General features: G+C 42.4%; 1 protein-coding gene across 1 annotated transcript in view; it reads right to left on the bottom strand.

Annotated features, from left to right (window-relative positions):
- Positions 1 to 20179, bottom strand: part of NBN (nibrin) — a 429498-nt gene that overhangs the window by 125659 nt on the left and 283660 nt on the right. The window contains exon 9 of the mRNA XM_078687062.1: positions 16478 to 16619. Coding sequence (XP_078543188.1) covers positions 16478 to 16619 — 142 coding nt within the window. The remainder of the gene's footprint in view (positions 1 to 16477; positions 16620 to 20179) is intronic.

Raw genomic sequence — 20179 nt, 5'->3', positions numbered from 1 at the left:
TTTACAATGATTCGGTGCCATGCACATGTAAATCCCCTATAATTACTTTTCTCTAGATTTGGTATTTAAGTAAGGAAATATGTGTTTGTATTGGTAACTTGATAATACTTGACTGGTACAACTGAAGATGTCTGGTAGATGAGTGGTGTGGTTTGGTTTTCATTTGACTTGGGGTATTATGAAAAGTTGCTGAATCATTGTCAATTAGTTTTCAGATATGATCAAGCAATTTTAATGACTAAGACAGCAAACAGAAATTTCATTAATAGGGTGAGCACCTGCAGTTTTAGGCTTTGATTTTTAGGTTTTGATTTGTTTCAAGCTTTACTCACCGCACACAACTCATAGATTTGAATGTCACGTTTACTTGATGAACTTATGAGCACGGGTGACTAATATGAGTTTCTTTTCCGGCAATGTGATAGTCTCACTTCAGATCGAGGATGTGAATTTGCTGGAATTCTTTTTGATATTTTACTTTTATTTTCATTTTAGTTTCATTTTCCTTCTTTTGGCGTTTAATGCATTCGGTCCACAATTGGACAGGGAACATTAACACTGGGTGGTGTTTGCTCCGTGAGTTACTTATGATGTTTCTCAATGGGTTACGTTGCTTCTCTGGATACATTGTCTCTGAATAATTCAGTGGTCTGTAATAGGCGAATATCCCTTTCTTAATGTAACTATGTTTATTTATGTATTTATTTGTTTAATATAAAAGGAGCAATTCATACTTATATATAGTGTGATTTTTTTGCCCTGAGGAACTCTTTCAACAAGATGAAACACGTGTTGGCTAGATTGGTCAAATATAAAATAAAGAAGTATCAACTTTGAGGAAGACCTGCACTGGAGCTCAAGGGTTCTCTGTTGTTTAATTTGGAATATTCCTGTTCATGAGGTGTTTGGTGACCACCCATCCCTCTAGAAGCACCTGTCTACTTTGAGAAGATTATACAGCATTTTGTAACGTCATACATGAGATGTGGCCTGAAGTTTATTCTCCTAGCCACCATATTAGTAATATTATAGCCTGTATTAGTAACTTTAACTGTATTTTCAAAAATTGTTGCGACTCATTGGCTTAAGTTTCAATGTGAATTATGAATAACCATTTTATTTACTATCCACACAAGAGGACTGCTTTAGGTAAATGACCAAGGAAAATCTGGTCATATCTTGGATATGGAGAATCAATCTCGGGCTAAATGGTTAAAAACTCGTGAATTATGCAGATCTTTTGGAGTTCTGAAGAGACACATTACATGGCTAAAATAGGTGACGATAATGATAACAATAACAATAAAGGCTTTGCAGTAGCTGCATCCTACTGCTCCGGTAAGTACATTATATCCCTCTTTGTTATACTGGGATTGACATTAGGGTAGGGAGTCACACATTTAATGAGTAAATTAGGAACTCAAAATGCTTAGCTTGTATTAACTACACTCCACAAAGACAGATCTACACTGCGGCAAGTGAGTTGTATTCCATCATACCTTTGTTGCATTTTCAATTAAAACAAGCCACTCCAAAGCTCTGACAAATATATATATTTTTTTAAATAGAAATTCTAGGGGGCTTACGCGCCGACGGGACGAGACGGACATCCCGTGAGCTCTGCAGAGCTACAGGCGGCTTTGCGAATAAAATATCTCAAATGCGCTGATTTCTGCCGGAATTTTAGAGGTATCTGCAGCGGAACATGGGCTCCGTCCACTGCCTGCTATTTCCATGACTTTTGTGCCGGTTTTCTGAGGCAACAGTCGTCGGCGCTGGTCCTTCACCCTCGACGCGGGCAGCCGCCATTTTGAGCCGCCGTGCCCGCGTCCTCACACCAGCTTTCCAGGCTTCTGCAACTGCCGACGCGGTTGACCTCTAGCACTCCTGTAATGTACTGATTATCTCCTCTTTTCTATTTACAAAACGTGGGACTGTGCATAATGTTCCGCTTGTTATATGCCTACTTGTTCCCTCAGCGTCTTCGCCTCTGAGTCCACGGCGGCCATTTTAAGACCCTGGTCTATCCTTGTATTTATACCGGCGCAAATGCGTCCATGACTGCGTTTCTTCGCCTGGATGTTACCCACCCTACAGTTTCTGCCTTACTTTACCTCTCTACATGGCATTTCTGCTGATTCAGAGCATTGTGTCGCTTGGGGGACGGTTATGACCATTCTTACTGCAGATTTTTGGTCTCTCATCAGGGTGTGAGCTGCTGGTGCTACTCCGCTAGTGTGCCTTTACTGTTTTATCCTCATATTCTCCGCTCCTACGATCATCTCTCTACGCTGTCTGAGTCTATCACGCTGCTCTTCTCAGTGGTCATATTCCTCCTTTGCTTTTGGATGAGCTCTTCGCGTGCCACAATGTCTCATGAGGCAAGTTCTATTAAGTCATCCCTCACAGGTACCAAGCCTAAGAGACTTAAAAACGACCCACCCTCCCCGATTCATACCTCTCTTAATCCTGTTTTGGACTCCATACTAGAAGAGGTTCGAGGTCTACAACCCTTTATGTCTACCACTAATGAGAAACTCAAGCAGATTGAGGAGAGGTGGGTCACTATGGAGGGTAAAGTTCTTAACCTGGAACAACGCGTCAGTGATATTCAGGATGTCTCGGCTAAAATCCCCCAACTGGAAAAAGAGATTCAATTGCTCAAGCTCCACACCGAGGACCTTGAAAATCGTAACAGAAGAAATAACTTACGCTTATATGGAGTTCCGGAGAAAATTGAGGGATCGGATATGGTGTCCTTTGTTCGAAAATTCCTGTATGAACTTTTGGACCTCCAACCTGCGTCAAATCCTCTTAATATCCAGCGTGCTCACCGTTTGGGTCGTCTCAACTCCAATTCAGCTAAACCTCGTGGCATCATCATTTTATTCCTGGAGTTCACTGAACTAATGACTGTACTTAAATCTGCCAGACTCAAGCGACGTCTCATATGGTCAGGACATACTATTTTTATTTCACAGGATCTTTCCAACGCAACTAATGTCCGACGAAAGGAGTTTTTGAATCTTTGTCCACAAATGAGACAGCTCAATATTAAATATGGTATTCTGCATCCATGTCCGTGCAAGATCACGCACAATGGTCATACTCGTTCCTTTGATGACCCTCAGAAGCTCCATGCCTATCTTCAGTCTGTTTCTGCACCTGATATGGACACTAATGGCTGAACTATTTTATTTGTGCTTGCAATTGTTCTGTTTTCTCTGATTGCTCTGAATTCGTCATGATTCTTTCTCTGTATTTTTCCTTTCTCATGAGGTTTCTTGGTTTTTCCCTCTCCTTGCCTGTTCTTGCTCTTATGTAGCTCGGTGGAGTCCGCGTCCTCTTCGGCGTCTCCCACCCCCGATGTTGTTGTGGTTTTCTATCTCCTCTCAGACCTGGCTTATTTGCCTTGATCTGTTTTCTTATTCCTCTCCTGTTGTTCCCCTCCTTTTTCTCCTTTTGCTTACTTCTTTTCTCCCTTTTTGTTTCTCTTCACTGACTTGTGCACTCCTTCCCTTTTTCCCTACTGGACAATTTTTACTTCTTGTTTTCTGGTTTCTCTGGTCCATGTTCTTATATAATGTGATTTTGGGTGTATTTATCTTTCTCTTCCTATATGTACTGGTTGTTTTGTTCCGATGTTTCATCTATTTATTTTCTTGTTGTTGTGTCCTTTTTTGTAGAGATTCTCCGGCCATGTGTCTTCCCCTAGTTTCTTGCCCCATCCTCACCTCCCATCATGTGTAATTTTGTAACGTGGAATGTTCGAGGTCTTGGACACCCTGTCAAGCGTCAAAAGGTATTGTCACATTTATCCAAACTTAATTCTCAAGTTGTTTTTTTACAAGAGACTCATTGTACTGATATCGAATCTTCTAAATTGAAAAGGCATTGGGTGGGTCAAGTGGTATTCTCTCCTGCTGTTAACAAAAAAGGGGGTGTTGCGATTCTGTTCCATAAAGGTTTGTCGGCCCAAATTCTATCATCTCAGAATGATGATGAAGGGCGCTGGGTAATGGCAAAGGTTGTGATCCAAAATCAGACTTTAGTTCTATTAAACATTTATGGGCCGGTTCGGCCAGACCCCAAATTCTGGAACGATATTAAAATTCTTATCTCTACTATGGATTGGCCAAATATTGTTATGGCTGGGGATTTTAATCAATGGTTAGACCCATTCTCTGACAGACTTTCCTCACATAAATTTCAACCTGATAAGTCTCATAGATGTTTCCAATCTGCCATTACCGCGCGCCCTCTCTATGATGTATGGAAGACTTGTAATCCTGATTCCCTGGAATATACCTTTTTCTCCAATGTTCATCATACCCGCTCACGGATAGACTACATTATGGTTAGTAAGGCCCTCCTTCCCTCCCTACAAAAGTCCGATATTGGTTCTATTTTTATTTCAGACCATGCCCCTGTTTATGCAGCCATTGATCTTACTCTAACTTCCTCCAGTTTTAGTCGTTGGAAATTTAATACCTACCTGTTGTCTGATACTACTTTTGTTAAGGAAGTTACGGCTTTCATTAATGAGTTTTTTACCCTTAATGACCCCTCAGACACTTCTGTTCCCAATAATTGGGATGCCTTCAAAGCTGCCTTTCGAGCTTTCACAATCTCGTATGTAGCCAAGAAAAAGAAAGCGAATAGAAGTAAATATGAAGATCAACTCAAACATATTAAATTACTTGAACACTCGTATTTTTCCTCAAAATCCACAGATGCTCTTCACAATTTAATTGAGGCAAAATCTGACTTGAATAAAATCGCTACGGTGGAAGCTTGCAATACCCTCTTAAAAATCAAATCTAAATATCATGGGGGCCAGAACAAGGCGGGTAAAATGTTAGCAAACTATCTCAAAATCAAATCTGAACGTTAAACTATTGGACCTATTTTTAATGACCGTACAAACAAATTAGTTTCCTCTGATGAGGATATTGCGGAGGTTTTTCATGATTATTATCATTCTCTCTACACTGATGACACCCACCCGTCTGCTCCCAATTTAGCGTCTTTCTTTGATGGTCTTCCTTCCCCACCCTCATTCTCCGAAGAATTTGCCCAACTAGAGAAGGATATCTCTCTTCAGGAAATTCTTCAGGCCATCAACTCCCTCAAAAAATCTTAGGCGCCAGGACCTGATGGATTACCTATTGAGTTTTACTCTACGTTTCATGCCCTATTTGTACCCAGACTGCTCCAACTTTTTAACTCCTTTATTTCCTCCGCTAGAGCTTCAGGATCCTTCCTGGATGCCCTCATCATTATCATTCCCAAATCAGATAAGGACCATTCCCAATGTAAGAACTTTCGCCCAATTTCCCTGATTAATTATGATTGTAAAATTTTTGCCAAAATTCTTGCTTCCCGTCAAGATACCCTCATTCCACTCCTGATTAAAACTGATCAGATTGGCTTTGTAAAAGGTAGGTTAGCCTCTGATAATGCTCGTATGTTTTCTAACATAATTTCTCATAGCAAATCCTTTAAATTTCCACTAGCAGCCCTGTCATTGGATGCCGAGAAAGCATTCGATCGCATCAGTTGGCAATTTATGTTTTGTACTTTGCAATGGTTCGGATTTGGCCCCTCTTTTATTTCCTTAGTCAAGCTCCTTTATTCCGCTCCCCATGCCAGTATTTTTGTCAACAACCACTTTTCTAGATTGTTTTCCCTCTCCAGGGGCACAAGGCAAGGTTGTCCTCTCTCCCCTTTGTTATTTATTTTATGTCTTGAGCCTTTTTTGGAGCGCATCCGTCACAACCCCAATATTACTGGTTTTAAACTAGCCTCTATTGAAACAAAAATCTCTGCTTATGCCGATGACATACATGTCTACATGGCTAACCCGGTTACTTCGCTCCCACATTTCATGGATGAAGTACGTCTATATTCCTCAATTTCAGGTTATAAACTTAATTTATCTAAAACTGAAGTCTAACCTTTAAATGCTGTTTGTTACCAATACATGTTTGCCTCAACAGATTTTGCCTGGTGCCCTTCCAAAATAAAATACCTCGGTATTTGGTTTTCCTCCTCCCTAGTTGATACACTTAAATTTACGTTTGATTCACTTATCAAGAAACTCCAATCCCTCCTCCATCGCTGGTCTCCCTTATTCCTGTCATGGTGGGGGAGACTGGATACTATTAAAATGATGATTACGCCCCATATTCTCTATACTGTCTCTATGCTTCCTATAAAAATACCTAACTCTTATTTTGCTCGCTTGAATTCTCTGTGTTCTAAATTCTTGTGGAACGACAAACACCCTCGCATTGCGTTGGCAAAACTCACCCGCCCCAAAAATGAAAGAGGTGTTCGTTTTCCTAACTTCAAAATGTACCCCTCTGCTTTTGTGATTAAACAATCCTTCTCCTTAGCTTATGACTTTTCGGTTTCCCCAGTTCCTAGATGGGTTGTCTTGGAACGCTCATTGTTGAAAGATTTTTCGTTTCAACATATTGTCTATATGTCCAACTGTACATTTTTATCCAAACACCCGGTTATTAAATACTCCCAATCATTATTACGTGACACATTTTCCAAAGGTTTATCTCCCCTGCAGTGTTTTTTGGCATCCATAGTGTGGTATAACAAGTTTCTAAAATATAAGGGCAAGTCTTTTTATTACAAGTACTGGAAAGAGAAGGGGATCTCATTTGTGTATCAATTCTTTTCAAATGATTCTATCATCCCTTTTCATGAATTACAAAATGTTTACCAACTGCCCGCATCGTGTTTACAAGAGTATACAAACATAACTCATGCCTTGCAATCTCATTTATCGCTTCTTTTACCACCTGATGCTCTACCTTCTTTTTCTTCCTTGTCTCCTCTTTATTCTTTGTTCTCTCTACATCTACCCAAAGCTGCCCTTGTTTATAAAATAGTAATGACAAATGTTACTGACCGTCCCAAATCATTTTCATTTCAAGAATCTTTATTCGGTGTTTAGAAAACACCATAAAAGCACACACATATATACATAAATGAGAAAAACATTAAATCTTAATCGAAAACATGACACCATAGAAACACACAAATATATACACAGCTAAAAGAAGCATTAAATCTTTGTCAAGATCCTTGTACATGAATACAATAAAAATCCCAACATACAGGGCCATAAATTTGAAATATAAAATCCCTGGTCGTTCATTCCTCTCCCTTCGTCATCCTTAAACGAACCGCCACCTTAATAAAATTCATAATACAGCATAAGGTTAGCGGATCAGAGGCTTGTTGCAAATAAACTAAAGCATCCATAGCATGTTCAAATTTAGCTTTTTTTAGTATGTCTACTAAAAATCTGCGCCTGGGCATAGAAAAATAGGGGCAAAGCAAAATAAAATGAAGGGAATCCTGCGGAGACCGATTGTCGCAGCCGCAGGGTCCCTTCTGCTCAATAGACATGGTAAAACCTGGTGGAGAGGCCAACAGAAAAGGAAGTAAGTTCAGTCTGAAACGACACATAAGGAATCTGTCCTGTACATTATGTACAAGATACAGATAGGGCTCCATACCCTCCACACTCTTGATCAAGTTATAAGCCCTCACAGACTTTTTCTCTCCTTCAACCTCCGCACGACATTGGGTTTTCCGCTCTAGGAAAATTTCCCCTACTTGTTTTTTGTGCTGTGCTAAGATGGTTGTGGGGTTCCTGAAAAAATTTCCGAACCCTAACTCTTCAAGAGTGTTTCTCACATATTTGAGCCAGGGGATACGCATACAATGAGTCCTACTCAGGCAATCCAGTAGAATTTCTCTGGTTAAATATGCGTCTGGATTTGCCCAAATTTTTAGCCATGCCACGATTGGCCTCAATTTTAATGAGTCCCCCAGGTATGGCCTCCCTAGCTCCCTATGAGCAATATATCCAACAGTACTGGGTGGTACCCTCAGGATAGATTTCATGTGTCTATTCTCTTCCTGTTCAATACTAGCCGTATTCACAAAGCCCCAGACTTCTGCCCCATAGCTTACTTTGGAACATGTTACAGAGTCGTACAGGATCATCATCTGTTCCGGGCTCCACCTGCCCAGCCTCCTGCCATAACCAGCTATGGCCCCATTGGAGGCGATCATTTTATTACAGCGTTCTTCCACCAGGGACTTAAATTGGAGAAGACCATCAAAGGTTACTCCAAGATAGGAGAACGTTTTAACCTCCTCTAGGCGGTGGGTGCCTATTGTATAAACTGATTTCGAGGAGGGTTTTTTGCCTGCCAGGAGCACATAAGACTTGCTTAAGTTGACAGATAGGTCCAAGTCACTCATAAAGTTGACGAACCCATCTATCAAAATTTGCAAACTTCGGGGTGTGCGCGCGAGCAGAACCGCGTCATCTGCATAAAGCAGGACAGGGATTTGCCGCGACCCAATCCTTGGAGAATCTGCTTTTAGACCCAAGAGTGATTGTTCTAAATTATTAATATAAAGGGAGAACAAAAAAGGGGCGAGGATGCAACCCTGTCTGACTCCACTTTTGCATGGAAAGGACTCAGACAGTCCCCCCTCCCTATTAAATCTTACTGTGGCCGTGGTGTCAGTGTGTAGCTCTCTTAAGATGGTAATTAGACCGCTCTCAATCCCCAGACCTGTCATCATGTCCCACAACTTCCCTCTATTGACGTGATCGAATGCTGCTGCCAGGTCCATGAAACCCATGTAAATGGGCTCATCACTGGCCAAAGTGTATTTGGCAGTCAGCATATATAGGTTCAGGCATTGATCGCTGGTGGACCTCCCTGCCCTGAACCCGTATTGGGTATCAGAAAAGGTGTTATTCTCTTCGGTCCACTCTGACAATCTGTTCAAAATTGCCCTTCCCAAAAGTTTTGCTGAGACGTCGATCAGGGAAATAGGCCGATAACAACTAGGCTCGTCCTTATTGCCCTTTTTAAAAATTGGCACAATAATTGCTTTGGACCATGATGGGGGGAGACCACAGGAGATGGCGGCATTTAAAACCCTAGTCATCAAGGGGGCCCATAGGTCTATATTACTAAGAAAGAGGTCAGGGGGAATTCCATCTGGACCTGGGGCTTTATTCTTGGTTAGGCTTTCCATCCCTACAGTGATCTCTTTAAGAGTAAACACTGCCGGTAGTGCATGGCTTTGGGATGCTGGTAATTCTACAGAGTTACCTGAATCATGATTGTACAGACTCCTAAAGTGGGTAACCCACTGCTCCGGTAGGATATTGGTCCCTATTTCTGGAGAATCATTTTCTAAAAAGGTCGGATTATTAATGATTCTCCAGAACCCCGCTAGGTCCCTTCTTTCCCCAGCCTCTCTCAGATCTGCCCAGGCATCTGCCTGCAAAGCAAGTTTCCTCCTTTTGGTCTCTTTTCTATATTTATCTCTGCTTGCCCTGATTTTTTGTGGGTCCCGTGGTTTTAACTTAAGAGAGCATTTCAATTCCCTCAGTGCTTTAGAGCAATTCTGGTCAAACCACCGGGGATTGACCAGGTTACGTATGGCCACATTGGTCCTCAATAGCCCATCTATCAGATTTGCAATGTGCTCAAACTTTTCTAATAATCTTGCGCCCTGTACTTCCAGATCCAAGCAGTCATTTATGGCCCGGAGACCCATGTTGCTCAAGTTTTTATAAAATTTTGCCCCGTCTATTCTAGACCACTTCAGTCTCCTGCCTTGGTCAGTGACCCTCTCCCCTATTAAGTGGTGGACATTAGGTCCTCGTCCCGCCCTGTATATGAACGTTAAAACAAGCGGGTTATGATCACTGAAGCTGTTCCAATCTATCCCTGCGCTAATTACTTTGTTGACCAGGGATCTCGAGACCAAAATATAATCTATAATAGATGAACAGCCCCTGCCTTTAAAAGTTGGTGGGAGTGTGCCGTCCGGCTGTGGGCCTATCATATTGATGGTATGCTCTAGGTCATACTTCAGCCGGAGTGACCTAAGAGTGTCTCCAATAAGTGAGTGAGAAAAATGAGGCCCCTTCTGAATTGGGCATTGCTCCCAATCTGTATTTACTTTAACTAATGCAGGACAGAGATGGCAATTAAAATCCCCCGCCACCACCAACCCATGGGATGGGCCCCTGTTCTGAGATGCGATTTCTTGTCCCAGCCTATGTTCGAGTTCAGTCAGTACCGGGGTGAGGTTATTTGCTGACTCGGTATTATACAAATTAAAGACAGAAAACCGTAGCCCCTTTCCATGAAACCGAACTGCCTGGATCCCGTGTGAGGACCAATCTGGGAAGGACCAAGTGCCTGGAAGATCTAGATCTACATAGAGAGACAGGCCACCCATAGCTCTCCCAGAACTAGACTTTCTCGCAGGTACAAAAAAACACTTGTAACCCTGCAAGTGATAGTTATTCTCCACTGCCCATGTCTCCTGTACACATATAATATTAAATTTCCTAATGTACTCAGCCCATTCCTTGTTGTGAAATTTACCCGCTATGCCAGCTATGTTCCATGAGATAAGTCTCACCTCCGCTCCCCTCCGTTCCACTCCCTCCTGATCCCTTGATCTTAATTCCAACAATTGCCCTTGAATTTCCTTTTCAGGTACCCCTCCTATGTTGTTTTTAACTGTTGCCTCCGATTCAACACACATTAAATCCCCCATGCCAATCGCCGAAATTTGTACAGCCTTTAAACTTAGCTCCTCCCATGTTTCTGCTAGGTCGCCCTTTTTAATACAGCCATGGGAGGTATTATCTGTATGTCAGTCGACCCCCTCTAGTCCATACAAACAGTTGAACTGGTTATGAGTATAAAAGGGTTGTTCCGGTCGGCCGACTATCGGTCTGGGTTGTGAGGCCTGATGTCTCCCCCTCCTCCCAACCCTCTCCCAAGTATCATGGGTTTGGGGTTGCTGAAATGGGCCCGGGTTAATTGGGAAAAAGAACGACACATGGAGGGTCTGGATGGTAGATTCCCTCGAGCTATTTTTTCCCTGACATATAAACTCCACCGTGCCTGTATCCCTAAAACTCACTAATATACAATCCCCTTTTATAGATTTTTGTGTTCTCCCCACCCATGGTACCCTTCTTACCATTATTATTTCACTATTGAAATGTGTCGGAAGGGGTCTGTTTGTATTTAACCACTTGATTACCCTACTTTTCAGGGCACAAAAGTCCTCCCTTTCCCCTTCCTCAAGTGGGGGGACACCCGCCATGACTACCGTAAAAGCGTTAGTCTCTGGGGGTAAGTTAGGTCTGCGTGGTCTCAGGGTGAGCTTCATTAATGGGGTTGGGATAGTATTACCTACCGGCAATGCCGGGGGAACAGGTCCTGGCGGATGGGTGGGCATATTGGCAGGGGGAGGTTTGAATGTGACAGGCTTTTGTCTTAGGAGTTGTTGTTGTGAAGGGGCCACATTCACGGCTTGTGAGGGGGCTGGAGTAACAACACTATTTGCCGTCAAATGGGGCACTACGGTAGGGAGAATGGGATCAGATTGCGCTCCCTGTCGACCAGCTTGAGTTTTCAGACTACCTAATGTCGCCTCCAAAATGGTTAGTCTGATCTCTATCTTTTTAATGCTTTCGCTGATCGGCAATAGCAGGGACCTTAGCAGGAATTCTACATTTCCAAGCGGGACAACAGACAAGGGAATGTTAGCAATAACCGCTCCTGTGTCTTTTGTCGTGCCAGGAGCTGAATCCTTAACAATGGGTTTTGGGTCTAAGACCACCGGTGGTTTTCCTACCGGCATTGGGGTTTTTAGGGACTTGCCAAAGTCCGAGTGTAAAAGCTTTGGTTGGCTCTTCCCTTGGTTACCCTTAGTTTTCCTCCTGCGCTTATTGGGGGGGGGTCCACAAACTACTTGAATGTTAGACGGTTTAGATGTGGCTTTCCTCGGTTTAGGGGCCGGGGGAAGTTGGGACACTAAATCAATTCTCGACCTAATAGGACTCGGGCTATTGCCTGGCGCTGAGCTTATAACTGCCCCTGGTGAGATATTAGTACAATCCCTCAACAATAATGGGATATCATCAATTCTAGACAGCTCTTCCCTGGGAGTAAGGACTTGATCTCCCAGGAGGGTGTTTTTCATATTATCAATTGAGCGTCTCCGTTCAGCCCTTAGCCTAGACAGGTTACACTCTTTATCCCCCTCCCCTGCTTGCCGAGTAAAGTATTTTTCAAGAGTCCGGTTTTTGGCTACAACTGGTTTCGATGGGGTGCTCTCTCTTACCGGGGATGGCATGGTCTTCGTAGTGAGTTCCACTCTACCGGGGGATCTGAGTCAATAAATAAACTAAAAAGTAATAGTCCCGAACCAAGAAATCCAAGAGAGTGGGCCCAGCCCGGCCTCCTTCGGCCCCTGACGGCCACAGTCGGTCCCGCCCTTGTCCCGGGCTTCTCCCGGGCGCTCCCGCGCGCTCCCGCGCCGCGGGGAGTAATGCTTGTAATTTATGGGCAGGCTGCTAGGCTGATGTGGGGGCGTGGCTAGCAGGGAGAGCGGCCAGGTGGCAATCGGCTCGGGTTACCAGGACTCCTGGGATATGGAGTCCGGGTCCCACGCTCGCAGCCCTGCACACGCACACACACACCCAAAAAACAGTTCCAAGGTCAGGAGCAGGGAAGGCTGGATGGCGCTGCGGGACCCGCGAAGCGGGTTCCGCGAGGAGTAGAGGTGAGCGCTGAGTCCGTCAGCAACAGAGTCCGCAGCAAAGTCCAGGTAGCGTCCCAAATCATCTATTGAAGATGCTTGGGAAAATGATTTAAATGTTGTGTTACCAGTTGATGTTTGGGACCGCTTATGGTCCAAATTATTCAAAGTTTCTCTTGCTGCACGTATTACGCAATCCCTTTTTTTGATTTATCATAGGGCGGTCCTCACACCTGTAAGTATTTCCAAGTTTTCACCCTCTTCGCCTTCTTCATGCTGGTCTTGTTCTTCCGAAACAGGTACACTTAAGCATCAGTTGTATGAGTGCACCTCAGTTTGATCATTTTGGAAATCTATTTGGAATATATGCATGCAAATGTTTCAATGTTCTGCACCATTGACTTTAGTGAATGTATTTTTAGGTTCTTTATCAAACGAGATTGCTGTTCCCTCTTCTAATGCTAAGTTGCTTGATCTTTTTCTTGCTGTTGCTTTCAAAGTGATTCTATCTTGCTGGAAAGATAATTCCAAACTCTCTGTTTCTACCTGGTGGAATTTCATCTGTGATGAGCATAGGATTGCTGTTGCTTCCTCTTACTCTATCCCGTTAAAAATTAAGTCTGATCTCCTATGGCTTCCCTTTGTTAATTTCCTCTCTTCTTCACCTTCCCCTTTAACTACATAATTTGTTTTTCTTTCTCAGCATATATTCCTCTCTCTTCCGGCTTCTCCCTCTCTCCCTCCTCCCCTCTTTCCTTTTCACCCCTCTTTTCTTTCTTTTTCTCTTTCATTCGTTTCTTTCCTTTTTCCTTCTTCTTCTTCTAGGTTATTCTGTTTTTTTTTTTTTTTACTCATTATATGCCTCTTGTTTTACCTTATTTCATTCATTGTTATTACTGTATGGCTTTGTTTTATATATTGTTAAAACTGAATAAAAATTTCTTAAACAAAAAAAAAATAGAAATTCTAGGGTTTCTCCTGTTCTAGGCAAAGAGAATGCCCATGTGGTAAGTTAAAATTGCCAATGGTATTCTATTTTAGCCTGATCACACACCTGAATTCTGTTAAAGTCTTTAAGCACTTAGGGCTGGATATATATATATATATATATATATATATATATATATATATATATATATATATATATATATATATATATTAATCCACAAATCTCCCAAAAATGTTGAAGACAACAGGACACCCAGAGCTCAAGTTCAAGAATTTTATTCGGCAGATGAAAAATCCACGACGCGTTTCGCCAATACGGCTTGGGTGTCCTGTTGTCTTCAACATTTTTTGGAGATTTGTGGATTAATTACGAGCCTGCTGGTAGCTGTAACAGGACCGCCCGTGACAGCCTGACCCCTTCACCAGCACTAGTGGAGCGTATATATATATATATATATATATATATATATATATATATATATATATATATATATATATATATATATATATATATATATATATATATATATATATATATATATATATATATATATATATATATATATATATATATATATATATATATATATATATCCAGCCCTAAGTGCTTAAAGACTTTAACAGAATTCAGGTGTGTGATCAGGCTAAAATAGAATACCATTGGCAATTTTAACTTTCCACATGGGCATTCTCTTTGCCTAGAACAGGAGAAACCCTAGAATGTCTATTTTTTTTTTGTTTAAGAAATTTTTATTCAGTTTTAACAATATATAAAACAAAGCCATACAGTAATAACACTGAATGAACAAAAATTAAAACTACTTCAAAGCCCTGCTGTGTCCTGTGGTTCTCTGTACCGTGAGGAGGAGAAGCCGAGTTTATATATATATATATATATACATATATTGGGAATAAGTATTCTCTGTCGCAACGAAGATGGAGTATGCTTCCTGCTAATATAATGTCCGACTGGAAAATGTATATGTGGGCAGACTAGTTTGGCAATGGCGGCTACTACTCTTTTTCTGCCATGGCCAAAGTTTGCCAATTCTCAGAAAATTGGCTATATGTCCGCCTGCCCATATGAGATGGATGAAAATATAGTCGTTCTTTACTGCTCGTGACCACCAGGCAAATCCTGCAGTAAGGGGCAGTAAAAAACTAAAAATGCCCCCTTCGCCATAGGACATGACTCCAACTGTAAATCTTAAACAAAAGCCCACTTTGGGGTTTTGTTTTGGAAAATAAAAAACGTTTTGAAATTTAACTGTACGGCTAGTTTATGTTTGTTGGAGTCATATGGAAAGTTCCAGTGCATTCACCAGAATCACCATTAAGACGGTTCCTGTAAATGCACTGGAACTTTGAAATATCAATTGGGCTGACAGAAATGTCTACATTTGTTGCCCTGACAGATTACAATCTGTCAGCCCACTATTAAATTAGCCCCTTAATTAGCAAAGCATCATTCTAACTACCATGCAACTAAAGGAGAACATGATATGAGATAGATCATTAAAGCAGACGATTTTAGTAAAATACCACCCAAAATTATGCATTAGGAAAATACTACCCATGCCCGTCTTCACTAGAGGAAAATCAATTAGTGATATGCATTTCACTCGTTTAGCTCATGATAGGAGTATAACTGTGTCCAGGTGGGCTTGGTTGGATTTTATTAATCATAAACTCTAAAATTTGCCTGGAATTATAATTTCTTGCATCGGTGTGAGTAATATTTACCTGGAGTAATTTTTAACAAAAGCCTTAAGCAAGCGGAAGTGTAGTGCAGTTAAAATGGTTAATGTTTTTAAATTAAATTCTGCCTGTCTGAAGTGGAAGTTTACTCCGACTTTTTTGTATTTTTATAACTTGTACAGGACTTCACTTTCTATGAGATGCCCGGTAAAAAGATTAAGGTATGTATTACAGACTTAGGTTCACATGACTCCTGTAACTGAAAGAATTAATAATGAACATGGAACCAAATGTATGGTTGCAATAGATGTTGATACCATAAACCCTGTGTAATAAATGGATTTCCCACTCTGACAGTTATGCAGATGGAGCTGAAAACATGCGTTGAAAATAAATGCTGTTTATATTAGCTCTGAATTTGTGGTAAGACCCAACCACGCCAGATGACTCAGGCGCCAATGTCCAGTTTGTGCAGAAAAGTTGACCGAAATTAGTCACAGGACTCTCAAGAGCTCTTGCCAAGATACTTGATACATCATGTTAGCATCAACAAGAAGGAGGACATTGCAGCAGCTTGTCCGCTGCTTGGATTCAAATTCTCAAGATATTTACAAGAGCATGAGTGGCTTCACTCTGGTGCAAGAAACTCAGCTATGCATGAAAGCCAGTAGAGATAGGAGTGACTGGAGAATACTGTCAGGCAAGTAACCGGTGAACTATCCTGAGCATTTGCACAAGATAACCCTAACTAAGGAGCAGATAGTGTTCAAGCGACCTGGCTTGGCAGCAGGAAAGCGAAACTGGTACTTTGTTACCCTGCGTCATGGCACAATGTTGAAAGCTCTGCTATCACTGAAAGGCAATGCATTTTAATGGGGTAAATGCAGAGACAGATAGTCGGTGAGCAGGTTAAATTCTCAATATTGTCTGGATCTCATGTCTAAGAGCTTAAAAGAGACTACATTATAAGCACTGTATTAAAACGAACGCCGGCAGAGGCAATATTGTTAAAAGACATTTACAATATGGCATAACTCACAATAAAGCTCCATACATATATATTAACTTTGCAAGATGGCCACAGTCCTACACTGCTTGTCTTCTGCGAGTCCAGAATCAAGTGTAGTTCTAATACAATAAGACATAAGGAGAGCATAAGAAATACACAATCCAAAAACGGGCGGAATTTCAGTGGATATTTTACCATGTGTCTTGATCCTGAGGTTCAGTATTTGCCACATAAGCGGTGGTATTAAACGTGGGAGCAGGCATTATCGTCTCATCTACAGCCATGCTTTCGGAAAGGGTTGGTCCTGAAATGGTTGCTTTGGACACCGACGAGGACCCTGTAATTTATAAAATTTAGAAAGTGGTCATGCTTACAGTGTTTTTCAGTTCAATGTATGTGATTTTCTACACACAGGGGCCTGCTACAGTTGATAGCAATTGCATCATTCAGAGAACTGAGTGTATTTCAACAGGCTTCAGAGGTTTAAAAACAAATCTTTTCCACCAAATGAGGTTTTTTTTCCACGCATAAAACATCAAAATACGTAAGAATAACATGTCCTCTGTATGTGGTTTAGCAGCAGAACTAGGCATACTCAGCAATTGCCAAAGTGTATGTAAATCCAGCATTTCTTGAAAGGGAGGAGTTTAAATACCTTAACAAACAGCACCATATTTAGTGATAGCTAAAAAGCATAAATACTAAGGCCAAGTCTGTTGGACTAATGTAATAGGCTTGAGAGCAACAGCCAACATAAAGCATTACGATACAAAAAAAAGACTGTAATGTGCATATTCTTTTTTTTAAGAGCGTATTCAGTCCAGATTTAACCAGTGACACCTGTGGCAAGAAAACAGGGTATTAGTGGCAGTATTCTAGTGTTGTGCATGATGTTACGTGGGTGCAGGACACAGTTAGAATAATGTCCATCAAGCTACACGTAGTAAGCACTCAAAGCTACATGCCACTTGGGGCTTCTTGAGGTTAGATAAAATGGTTCCAAATTCAGGTTTAGGCAGTCTTGTTGGGGTCTCTAAGGAGGCCCTGTACCACTTTGACATATTTACCAAATGAAGCCAGTTCGGTTGGCTCCACCGTGGTAAAACAAATAATACTAGCCTTGTAGCAATTTTGCCAGGGTGCGCCTGGCATGGAGCACCTTTAGGCAACAGCACCGTATGTGGTTATAAGACTCTGTTTTAGAGCCACACAGCCTGCAATTCACAACCTTGGAAAGGGCGGGTCAATTTGAGTTTGTTTCTTTGATTTGCAGGCCATCATCCTTGTAACCATGATTTGTTTACGGCAGAATTTCGCAATTGAGCAGTGAAGGTATGGTTGAGGCCTCAAACAGGGTAGATGATTGCCAGTGCTTCTAGTCTCGGTGTGCTCTTCAATTTGGACGTGTCGCTTAACCTTTACAGAGCCTTTGCCTGCTTTTTCAGGATAGTCTTAAATGCTGTGTGAGACCAAGAGTTTGTTCAGTGCCGACAGGTCTATTTAGAGGGTATCAGACGACTCATTTAAAAAGATGGACCGAGGGCTACTCTGGTTCTAATGGTTCTAAATACGTGCTGGAGAAAACATTTCAAGGTGTTGGGCGTAGCCATAATGGACCTGTAGGAGTATATTGGCCCATACTTGGCCCTCCTAGCCGAATTCAAGTTTGATCAGGCAACCTCTTGTTTATTGAGGTAGCCTGAAGACCCTCCTGTAGACCTTGAAGTGGAACTGTTCCGTAATTTCAGTGAATTTCCCAGCGAATGCTTCATAGCCATAAGTGATCGCTGGTAGGAGAGTGGCCTTAAATAACCTTCGTATTGGAACTGTAGAGGGGCTCTCTAGCATGGTGTTTAGCTGGCAAAATCTGGTGATAATGAATGCAGCCTTTTATCTTTTGAGTTTCATTGAGTTTTAATCAAGCTTGCTTTAAACAGATACATGACTAGCTACTAAATGACGCAGAGAGAGATACACCTTAACTTTTGTCACTGATTACATATTTAAAATATTATCATAAAAACGTTTCAATTTTAATTATAAAAAAGGTACACAAATAACAACTAAAAGAAATACAATAATACTGAAATAAATTAAAATGCTCGATCCTCTTCTCCGGCGATGCGAGATGTTTTAAAGAATGCGAGCTGCGACAGGCTCTGTGACACGCTTCCCAGTGATGCAGCAGCGTCTGCTGCGACGTCGATCCTCTCACCTGGTGATGCGAATTGCTTCCACAACGGTGTGAGCCATGACAGGCCCTGCAACACTCTTCCCGGTGATGCGGCGGCGTCTGCTGCGACGTCGATCCTCTTCTCCGGCGAAGAGCCGCCTCAGGCACTGTAACACTCTTCTCGGAGAAGCAGCGGCGTCTGATGCGACGTCGATTCTCTTCTCCGGCAATGAGCCGCGACAGGCCCTGCGACACGCTTCCCTGTGATGCGGCGGCGTCTACTGCAATGTCGATCCTCTTCTCCTGGCGAAGCGAGGTGCTTTGGTGGACCTGCGATGACTCAACAATTCTTCTGCGACACGTTTCCCGGTGATGCGTCGGCATCTGCTGCGACGTCGATTCTCTTATCCGGCGATGCGAGGCGCTTCATGTTGTGAAGCGGTAGTTCCGCGACACGCTTCCTGTTCTTGAGTCACGCTTCCAGCTCCTTGCGACACGCAAGTCCTCAACAAGTCCAGCACAACTGAAGGCACTTCAAAAGAACTCTTGGGGAGCTGGTGGGTGAAGTCCGTTGTCCCTGAGACTTCAGCAGGAGGCATGCTCTTTTCTCAAACCCTTGGAGATCCTTCACAAGTTGAAATAAAGTACACAAAGTTCCTCTCGTCTTACTTTGGCAGTCAGGCAACCACTGCAGGCCCATCCCCCAAGCAGCACTTTAGCTTAGGGATAGTCTCTCCTCAGTCTCTCTGGTTCCACTTTTCAGCAAAGGTTTCTTCTTCTTGTCCAAAAGTGATCTAATTCTCTTGGGTTTGGGTCCCCTCTTTTATACACAGTTTCTCTTCTCTGAAGGCAGAGAGACCTTTGCCTAGTCCAAACCGGTTCTGGTCAGTCCTGGAGCCCTCTGTTTACATGACTTCTTCTTCCCTTTCACAGTGCATGGCAGAGACATCAGACGCACCACAGGGGGTGGAGCCGGCATTGCGGAGGGAAGGCACAGTCCTCTTCAGGTCCCAGGTGCAACTCCTCCCTCCCTCCCATCTAGATGCAGATCTCTCTATTCACCACCAGGCTGACTCACCCTGTCTCCTGGAATACCCCAGCCCCTGTCACTCAAACTCCAGACAAGGAATACACAACCTAGCAGAGGCAGACTTGGTTAGTTAGACAACAAAATACCTACTTTCTTAAAGTGGTATTTTCAAACACAGAATGTTAAAACCAACTTCACTAAAAGCTGTATTTTATCATTTCTGAGTTCAGGCATACTAAACTCGAATTTCTACCATGTGCCCTGAGTCAGTTAGGATTATAAGATGTAATAATTTAACGGCCCATTCTGGCCTATGGGGAATAGATAGCTTTGCAATAGTGAAAACGAAAATGGCTGTAATTCACTATAAGGACATGCCACACATATCAGGGCTTGTCCTACCTTAAACTTACAATGAACCCTGCCCTTGGGTGTACCACAGGGGTGTCTGATATGAAGAAAAGGGAAGGATTAGGGACTGGCAAGTGGGTGCACTTGTCCAGCCAACATGGCAGTACCATACTGCACACAGGCTCTGCAATGGCAGACCTTAAACACACTTTTACAGGCTGCTTCTGTGGGTGGCACAACCAGTGCTGCATGCCCACCAGCAGCATTTGATTCACAAGCCTTGGGCACATGCAGTGAACTGTACTAGGGTCTGACACGTAAACCAAATAAGCCAATCATGGAA

Source organism: Lissotriton helveticus, chromosome 4_1 (genome assembly GCF_964261635.1).
Source record: "Lissotriton helveticus chromosome 4_1, aLisHel1.1, whole genome shotgun sequence".
In the NCBI taxonomy this organism is placed as follows: Eukaryota; Metazoa; Chordata; class Amphibia; order Caudata; family Salamandridae; genus Lissotriton; species Lissotriton helveticus.
This window is presented reverse-complemented; position numbering and strand designations above follow the sequence as displayed.